This window comes from Lotus japonicus, chromosome 3, assembly GCF_012489685.1.
Source record: "Lotus japonicus ecotype B-129 chromosome 3, LjGifu_v1.2".
In the NCBI taxonomy this organism is placed as follows: domain Eukaryota; kingdom Viridiplantae; phylum Streptophyta; class Magnoliopsida; order Fabales; family Fabaceae; genus Lotus; species Lotus japonicus.
Genome location: NC_080043.1, coordinates 11,208,806 through 11,219,258, shown reverse-complemented (window position 1 = coordinate 11,219,258; position 10,453 = coordinate 11,208,806). Strand labels below are relative to the sequence as shown.

At 36.1% G+C, this 10,453-nt stretch overlaps 1 protein-coding gene across 1 annotated transcript; it reads right to left on the bottom strand.

Moving 5' to 3' along the window:
• Positions 1-1,595: 1,595 nt before the first annotated feature.
• Positions 1,596-10,079, bottom strand: LOC130743600 (uncharacterized). Its single transcript, XM_057595840.1, has 11 exons — positions 10,016-10,079; positions 9,819-9,903; positions 9,614-9,719; positions 9,316-9,504; positions 9,020-9,220; positions 6,363-6,421; positions 6,047-6,131; positions 5,581-5,599; positions 4,536-4,546; positions 3,113-4,286; positions 1,596-3,043 (listed from the first exon to the last, which is right to left on the bottom strand). The coding sequence occupies exons 1-11, from the start codon at positions 10,077-10,079 to the stop codon at positions 1,596-1,598; spliced, it is 3,441 nt and encodes a 1,146-aa protein (XP_057451823.1).
• Between the last annotated feature and the right edge of the window lie 374 nt (positions 10,080-10,453).

The window sequence follows — 10,453 nt, the reverse complement described above, 5'->3', positions numbered from 1 at the left end:
AAGTAACCTATCAAACCAAAAGGTGAGAACAAAGATGATAGAACCTCACAAGTTATGCTCTCAAAGTGTTTACACTCAAGTGTTTAAGGTTTGTGTTTACGCTCAAGGCACTTCATGAGAACAAACACTACCATAGGCTTGACAAGACGCTAACATCAACAATCAAAAACACATGCACATAAAGATCAAAAAGGACTTTTAAAGGTTGTAATGTGGCCAAGGACAAGGTAGGATAAAATATGGGATAAGTAGCTAAAACCTTAGGAAATAGAGGAGCAATGGGGAATAAGTAAGAAGTACGTCAAGATCAACCCAATTTCAAAGCATAAGATTTGCAATTCTTCCTCCAATTCCACACTTCAACTTTTCATCCTTCATCCTTTCATTCATTTTTTTCTTCCTCTTGGCCTTCTCTTTTTTTTTCCTTTCCTCGTTGTTTTTTTTTTTTGCATAACAAAACTAGTAAGAAAAACACCACCACTCTATTTACAACAACCAACCAAGCATAACCGAGAATTGGAAGAATTAAAGAACAATGCACCCTTACCCACTTAGTACTTACTCCCAAAAAAATTCCAAAGCTCCAAAATTCCCTAAGATTAGGTCAATCATGGTTTTTCACTTATAAGCTTGTAATGAGCTAAAGAAAAGAAGGGTAAAAAGGCTCAAAGTGGCTATCAAAGGATAATTCATTCAAGGTAGGCTTATATGGCTAGTGGCTTATTAATTAAAAGAAGAAAATGCCTAAAATCACTTCAATATGTGCATGTGAATATCAAGTAGAAACAAGCGTCAAGTCAAGTTCTAGAGTGCAAGTAATCAAGAGTGCAATCACACAAGAAAAAGATTAGAGATGGCATACAGTTGACCACCTACAGTTAAGGCTCAAAAACTCTCACAGGGGAATTAAGTCTGTCATAATTATTTCAACCCCTCAATTTTCAAAAGTAACTTGACAACAAGAACGCATGGATTCACATCACAAGATATCATGACTCAGTTCAAAGAAAGAAAATGTCCATAATCTAAACAAGACCTAAGAATTCAAAGAAAGCATGGATCAACCTAATTTATTCGAAAACTAAATATTCTACCTACGGTAATCTCCCCCCCACACTTAAACTACACATTGTCCCAATGAAGCATAACAAATATGGAATTGAACAAGTGCACTAAAAGTAAAGAAGGAGAAGGAAAACTCCCTGATTCATGGCGGGCGGAGGGTGGAAACAACCAAGGAAACATTTTCCATGGTAACATCCACAAGAGAAGGATCCTTGAAGGGCAAATGAAAGTGATCCTTTCTAGTTGCTTGATTGAGCCTCCAACTATTTTGCACTCGAGTAGGGATAAGCTCGTTCCTCTCATTCTTCACTACAGTAAGTCCTGTCTTCTTAGGGACCACTTGAACTGGGCTCACCCAAGAGCTGTCAAAGATCGGATATATAATTCCAGCTTGTAGCAGCTTGGTGATCTCCTTCTTCACAACATCAAGTATCACTGGGTTGAGTCTCCTTTGTGGTTGTCTCACTAGCTTCGCTCCTTCTTCCAAGAGTATTCTATGCATGCACATGGATGGACTAATCCCAGGAATTTCAGCTAAGGTCCAACCAATAGCTTTTGTTGTGCTTCCTTAGTACTTGCAGCAACTTTTCCTCTTGATTTTCATGAAGGGTTGAGGAAACAATGACAGGGAGCTTCTTGTCATCCTCCAAGTAGGCATACTTGAGGTTATCTGGTAAGGGCTTAAGCTCCAATACGGGTGCCTGCAAAACAGATGGAACCAAACTAGCAGATACAGTTTCTGCAGCCTGCACTTCAACAACTGGGTTAGTACAATCAGATTTCTTAACATCTGAGTCAACAACAACAGTGTCCAAAAATTGATCAATGCAAGAATCACACATTTCAGTAACAGTACATGTATGACAAGTGTATGACCCAGTTAGTGAAGGATAATCAGAATCATGTAGGAAATCAGATTCATGTTCATCAAGCATATCATCAAGCAGTTCATCAAGCAAATCAATATGAAACACAGAATAGTCTTCAGGTGGATGTTTCATAGCATCAAAAATGTTTATCCTAACCACAATATCACCGAATTCCATAGTCAGTGTACCAGCATAAACATCTATCTTGGTTCGGGCTGTCTTTAAAAATGGTCTCCCCAAAATGATAGGAACTGTATTACGGGAAGATCCTTTTTCCATTTCAAGCACATAAAAATCAGCAGGGAAAACAAGTTCACCAACCCTAACCAAGACATCCTCTACCCAACCAGCAGGGTGTGCCGTGCTCCTATTTGCTAATTGGATGACAACACCCGTAGGTTTCAGAGGTCCAAGTGAAAGTGATTTAAAAATAGACATAGGCATCACATTAATTGAAGCTCCTAGATCTAGCATGGCATTTTCAAATTTAGTATCACCTATGACACAAGGAACAGAAAACGTACCTGGATCCTCACACTTTTCAGGAACATCAGAAACAGGAGCAGGTTTACTAGCTTTACCTATGATTGCAGAAACGTTTCTCCCCATGCGAACTCTTTCATTTCCTTTCAGCTTCCTTTTCTGAGTGCATAATTCTTTCAGAAACTTTGCATATCTTGGAATTTGCTTGAGTGCATCAAGTAGAGGTATGTTCACCTCCACTTTCTTGAATATCTCCAAGATTCCCGTATCTACCTCTTCCTTCTTCTTGCTTGGCATAGCTTTCGGAGGGAATGGAAGAGGAATGGAAGGTGGTTGTACTTGGAAGGTTCTTGTGGCAGTGGTCTCTGTCTCCTTTTCAGGCTCTGGCTCTGGTCCATGATCTGCATCAATTTGCTTCCCCGACCGTAAGGTGATGGCGCTCACATTTCTTGGATTGACAACCGTCTGAGAGGGCAGCTTATCAGAATTCTGGGACTGTAGCTGGTTTATTGAAGTAGCCATCTGTCCTATCTGGGTGGTCAGATTCTGAATGGAGGATCTGGTGTCTTGTTGGAACTGTATGTTTTGGGCTGTCATCTGCTTCAACATATCCTCCAATGAAGATTCTTTAGATTGCGGTGTAGCAGGGTTGTTAGCCTGTTGTTGCATTGGAGGAGGAACATATGGTCTAGCACTATTCTGAAACGGTGCTTGGGCAGGTTGTGACTGATCAGACCATCTAAGATTTGGATGATTTCTCCAGCCAGGGTTATATCTGTTAGATGACAGATCATAATTTTGCTGAGGTCGATTATTGAAAATGTTGGCAGCATATGCTTCAGGATTCTCATCTGTAGGTTCCTGCAGAGAAGGACAAACATCAGTATTATGGTCTTTAGTGCAAATGCCACAAACCTTTGCCTGTTGTGAAGGTTTATTCTGGTTCATGGCCAATTGAGTAACCAAGCTGGCAATGGTTTCCATCCTCTTCTCAAGCTTGTCCATCCTTGGATCTGTCCCAATCTCATTAACAGTTTTAACAGCATCATTACTCCTTGTTTGAAACTGCTGAGAATTAGCAGCCATCTTCTCAAACAACTGCCTGGCTTCAGTAGGAGTCATGTCATTCAATGCACCTCCACAAGCAGCATCAATGAGATGTCTCTCCATATTGAGCAAACCCTCATAGAAATACTGAACTAGGAGCTGCTCGGAAATCTGGTGATGGGGGCAGCTCACACATAATGTCTTGAATCTTTCCCAGTATTCATGTAGAGTCTCTCCATGTAGCTGCCTGATTCCTGAGATGTCTTTTCTGATTGATGTTGTCCTAGAGGCAGGGAAGAACTTCTCAAGAAACTTTCTTTTCAGGTCGTCCCAGCTTGCAATGGATGAAGGGGGCAGGTTATACAGCCAAGTCTTTGCAGTTCCCTGAAGGGAATGAGGAAAAGCCTTCAAACAGATATGATCTTTGTCAACCTCAGGAGGCTTCATGGTGGATATGACAGTACGAAACTCCTTGATATGCATATGAGGATCTTCACCTGCAAGACCACCAAACTTAGGCAATAAATGGATTAGTCCAGTTTTGAGTACACATGGTACATCCTCAGGATACTGGATACACAAGCTTTCGTAGGTGAAATCAGGTGCAGCCAGCTCCCTTAATGTTCTTTCTCGCGGTCCTTCTTCAGCCATGTTATCAAAAACTGCAACAAAATCAGAATCAAAATCAAGGTCAGAATCAGAATCACTTGAATGAGAATCAGTAACAAAAGCTCTACGTGCTCTAATAAACCTATGAAATTCTCGATCTATTTCAGAAATAAATGGATGCAAAAACCCAGGATTTGCCCTAGTCATGCAACACTAAGTATCCCAAATAGAATAAGAATGAAAGTAAATTTTTTTTTTTCAAAACCCTAAAAAAACTTTTGGCGGAAGGCCTCTTTTTGCGTTTTTAAGAATCGATCTCACGGCATAGCCGTCACAGATGGATTGGAATTTTTTTTCTACCCCAAAAGCATATAAATTATGTTGAATTCCGAGTTCTGGAGCAAAAGATATGGCCGTTTGAAGTTACAGCCTAATTATCCTTCAAAAATCACTAATCCTTACCTTCACAGTACCTGCGTCAGAGATCGAACTTGTTAATACTACTAATAATACTAATACTACTAATACTGACTCTATTAAACCTTTGGTAAAGACGATAATCCCCGGCAACGGCGCCAAATTTGATCGAGGCCGTACCCGATACAAATAATTAAATTAGAAAACTGTAGTAAACTCGGAAGTGACTCCTAGGTCGTTTCCCAAGGATTATCGTTTCAACAAAGACTCAATATTATTAAGACTAACAAACGCACACACACTGGGGGGGGGGGGGGGTTTGTTATTCAGTTTAAAAATACTAACAGAAAGTAAAAGCAGATTAATATGATAAGTAAAGACGGACGAATCCCTTCGTTCAGTATATCGCTGCTCAATCACGGGTATCTAAAGATCAATTCTTGTTATTAGTTTCCTAGTTCGTGAGAATTAATTAACTAAGCGATAACTAATTCACAGATTCCTAAACTAAGCGATTAAGAATCCTTTACGCCCTAATATGAACTAAGCGAACATACATCATCTTCTAATTCGTGAACCTAAGGAATTAAGCAAACCCTAGCCAGAAGTAGAGATGAAGAAAACTAATCATGCGAATTCTATTAAGCACTATACCTCAAGAGCGCGATATACTTTGCAAAGGAATTCGTTCGAAGGAAATTAGCCTTCCATGGATGGGGCGAATTCAACAATTATATTGGAGAAGAGAATAGGGATTAAAAGCATAAACCCTAGCAGAACTCTAATAATTACTGAAATTCGAAATTGCGTATAATAATAATGTAGAAGGCAAAAAGGTTATTGTTTCTCTCAGCACAAACCCTTAAATAGGAGCTGAGATCACAAATCCTAATCAAAATCAAATCCTAAAAGATATCAAAATCAAATCCTAACAAATCATAAAGATAGAGTTTTAAAATAACAACCTAAATAAGTTTGAATCTGAAAGATATCAAACTTAATTTATTCCGAAATTAAATCCTAATATTTCCTAAAATACAATCTTCACTCCAGCACAATCAAATCTTCATTCCGCAATTCCCCAAAATACCCTTGACGTCAAATAAAACCTGAAAATAAGAATAAACGTAATTAGACCAAATAATAGAAATCTCTGTCAAACAAGGTCAATTAATTACGAATAATCATTAATAATGACAAATTAAGGCTATATAAAATGGGTTAAATATTGCTCATCACATATACTCTCCAAAAATCCAGAATTGATCATGTTACAAATTGCATGTTAAAATCATGTGAAAACCTAGACAACTTTAGCATAAAATCATGGTTTTCATACATAAAACCTAGGGTCATTTGCCAAACATTAACCTACTGATCATGGAATCACACAAGCTTCACAAATATGGTAAAAATTCCATAAGCAATCAGCAACAATCAATACATCAAAAAGCTAAAGAAAAATCCACCAAAACCGCATTTTTGTACACATGAAATCATAGCTTTTCACATAGAAATCCCTAAACTCTACCCATGTCCTAGAGATCAGCCCTTACCTTGATTTCTTGATCTGAAAAGAATGGAAGAATGAAGCTTGGATAATCTGCTCCTTGCTGTCCAAGTTCCTCTTCTACTCGAACCCTAGCATTTAGACAGCAGGAACAGTGTGCATTAAAACTGGTCTCCCGAATTCATTTCTCAGCCGAAATTGACATACTATACATGCCTGGAAAGCTATTTTGAAAATCTAAAACTTTCTAGTTTATCACTTTTTCATCTGAGACCCAGAATTAGGTGATATTAGGCTCTGAAGCTCGCTGTCCAGTACAGAAAACTGGCAGTGATACTTTTACCTTCAAATTAATTTCTAACCATTTGAGTCCAAGGTTTCTAGGCCATGTTCCAGCAAACATACAGCACATATTCCTCCTCTAAATTCCAGTAGCAACATCTCATCATAATCATTAAGAATTTAATCAATCTTAGGCATATGAATCATCATGAATCGGATCTAAGCAAAACTCATAGCAAGGGTGACATCTATGATAGTGATTTGCAAAGAGGCATGGCATCCATCATCTCATCATCTTAAACAGTAGGCATCACGTGCATATGGCAGATAATCAAGCCCTAAACCTCTCATGCATTCTCATACATCATTCATCTTCATAGAGAATCAACCTTTAATCATGCTTTCATGAAATTTTCATCAAGAAACCTAGACTCTACCCTTACCTTGGCTGATTGGAATGAGAGAGATGAAGGTTTGGTTCTGGAAAAAGATAAATGAAAAGGGCTACTCTTTGCTGCACCTCCAACCTTGATCTGGTCTCCTCCTCTCCCTCTTGATCACACTTGCTTTCACTCTTGCTCTTCTCCTTTCTTCCTCTCTAGCCGCCACTCTCCCTCTCCCTTTCTCTCTTCTTTTCTTTCTTTTTCACTTCTGAATTGTGTGGGCAAAACAAGAGTGGTTGATTAGGTTTCCTTTCAGCCTTATAGTTCTCCCAAAAACTGAAGCAAAGTTCCCCCTTTGCCCCTCTATACACGGCCAAGATATGCACCATCAAGGGCATGCATAATTCACAAATTTTTGAATGGGAACAAGGCATTAATGGCACTTAATTTCCTATTAATCCTTGTCTCAAAACTGACCATCTTTTGTTCATGAGCCTTAAACCCTAATAATATTCTCTAACTCTTGCTAAATAGTCAACCAATTCAGCACAACCAAGTCAAACAAACCTTCCCTCCTTCCTTCCTCATGAAATTCGAGTAGCATGCCTTATGGGCTAAGCTTTCTTTGTTTTTCTTCTCCTTTCATAACTTGGCCCAAGTCCAACTAAATACTCTCCTAACTACTGAATAAGAGGCTCAAATAAATCAAGGCAAACTCCTTCTCTTGATTTTTAAAGAAACAAATTCGGACTTAAGGACTTTCTTCTAACAAAATTGCTAGTACAAAACAGCCTGACCTTCTGTCACTAAAACAAGGCTATCTCGGGCTACAGTGGTCGGAATGACCTGAAACCAACGAGAGAATTTAACTAACTCAGAGAGCTACAACACTCATGAAGGAAGCTTTTCAAGATTAGGTCTTTAAGACCTCTCAAAAATTCACACAAGGTCACGGACAGTTTAGCAAATAAATCAAACTTCACTAGAAATTTCAGTTTTATTCAATAAATCACTTAAGCAATACATAAGCAAGGTTAGGGTCTTACATTTTCCACACAAAAAGCCAAATCACTATTATATAAAATAAAAGAAAATAAAACAAGATCACAATTTATTTATATATCAATTAAAAAAAGTTGTCTTAAAATTGGAAAATATCTTTTTATGTAAATACCATTAATTACTAACTAATAAATAATAAACATAAACTTCACTACAAAATAATTTATCAAATATAGTAAAAAATAAAAAAATCTCAAAAAAGGTATTTGATGTTCACTATATCACATGTTTTATTTTAAATATTCTTTAAATATATTTGATCTATAAATATCATATTGAAAATAACTTCAAGAATTATAATAACAAATAATTATAACCAAGGAAAATAAATTTAAATTTTAGTAAATAAAATTTTACAATATACAAGTTCTAACCTATTATAATTTTAAAAGTTAAATCGTTTCATTGTTGATAAAAAAATAAATAATGCTATTATATCTTATACTACCAATTTTTTAATTAATATAAAATATTTAAATTTCACTTAATTGTTTCCAAATTATAAAAAAAAGTTAATCACTAATCTTTTAATGCTATTCTAATAATAGTTATTCAAATAACTAAACTAAACTATTAGTATTATTTTTATTAAATATTTTTATATTAACAAATAAATAACTATTAAAAATAATTTCAATATCCTGGATACTTAGATTGCAACAACCATATTTAAAAAAAAAATTGCCTTACTAACAACCCTGGCCAGATGATATATTAATTACACACGATATAACTGAAAAAAACACATATAAATTAAATAAATAAATATATCAAATCTAAATAAAATATCCTTATAACAGTTATACGCATTCGATCGTTTTTAATCAAATCCCAAAAAAATAAAAAACCATAAAATATATTTTAACCTTATTTGCTTTATCGAACAAATCAAAATATGAACTACTTATAAAACAAAGATATAAATAAAAATTACAAAGGTTAAATAAAATATAATGGTCCATGACTCAACATATTATCTCCCTTTATTATCTTTATCAGATGACATCTACAAATCCAGATACAATAGTCTTATAATTCTTAAAATGTAGAAAACTAAAAACTTCCAGTCCACATAGAAGGAAAATTACGGCATACAACTTTGATAACAAAATAAATTAGACAACTACAATATACAATAAACACCATACTCCATCTTTCTAAGAAATTTAAATACTAAATAGCTTACATTAGATACTTCCAACATCAACCCCAAAAAATTACAAATCTATAGTACTGAATATTACTCCAACCTAACACTCCAAGTAATTTGATATCACCTAAATCTTCCTTGCCTTCACATCAGCACAATTGTTCTCACAACCTTCATCATCATCCTTAGAAGATCCCTCAACAGACAACCTTTTGCATGGTAACAAAGATTTTCCAATAATAGAATTAGAGGCCTCACTTCCACCTTCTGTGCTTACAAAATGTTGAACAACATCTTCGGTTTTATCAAATTCAACAGCTAAACCCCCACAAGAAATATTTGCCTGCATTCACCAAAGAATATAAAAACTTAAACTAACATACAGATAATTAAAAAGACCAACTGCACTTTAGATTTCATACTAATCAATCAGCATACCACTGCCTTTTTTTCACAAAAAGAAGAAGCTTCATATGCTTCCCATATGTCATAGTAATTAAACACTATGGACCTGCCGAAATCATACACTTCATAAACATTGCAATAGTTTTCATCGACATTAAGACAGAGTCCATTATGTCCCATTGGTTCATAGAAAGAACACACATAATCCAAATCCTTCAAGTCCTAAACATCCAAACACCTCAATCAATTAGTGCATCAAACAAACAAAGTTCAAATGACAAGACTATACCCAAATCTAGATTTAACAATCCATTTTCCACCAGCAAAATACCTGAATTGGATATATCACTCTAATTTCATCAATCTTTGGATACGAAGAATTCAGAAAAGATAGATCACCCACAGGTCCACCAACATCTATACCACTTGCAAGAATCCTATGAAAATTTGGTTGAATACATTAATCAGTATTTTCAAATAAAATAAAATAAAATTATTTACATTTGATTAATCAAATCAAAAACTTGTTTGCATACCTGTTCTTAAACGATATAACTTCGTCAATATCAGCATTTAAGCTAATTTTAGCAGCAGGTATCAATGTCTGAAGCAAATTTGCACCTACAGCGAGTAAAAAATTTATGCACCAATTGACCAACCATCTATATCTCAAAATAAGCATAAATTAAATACAAAGCCATGAAAGAAACTGGTGTTCAAACAATCAACAAACCAGTTAAACTTACGTCTGCATTTCTTAATCTTGGCATATTGGACAACAACCACAGGCTTCTCATTCGTATGAATCAATAAATATTCAGTCACAATCCTCACTAGGGGTGTCCACCGGTCGGGTTCGGTCGGTTTCGGGCCCAAAAAGCTCCACCGACCGAACCCGCATGGCATAAAACTGGGCCCGTAACCGACCATGAGATGTGTCGGTTTGGATCGGTTTCGGGTTGGTCGGGTAACGGGCGGGTCGGGTCGGTTACACCGGGTTTTGCAGAGACCCTAATTTCATGAACATAGAACCCTAATTTCAGTAAGATGAACATAGTCAGAACCCTAATTTTTCAGTAAGATGAACATAGAACCCTAATTTTTCAGTAAGATGAACATAAACCAAACCAAGAACAAAATCGATGTCAGATCAGATCCGGAGAGAACGATT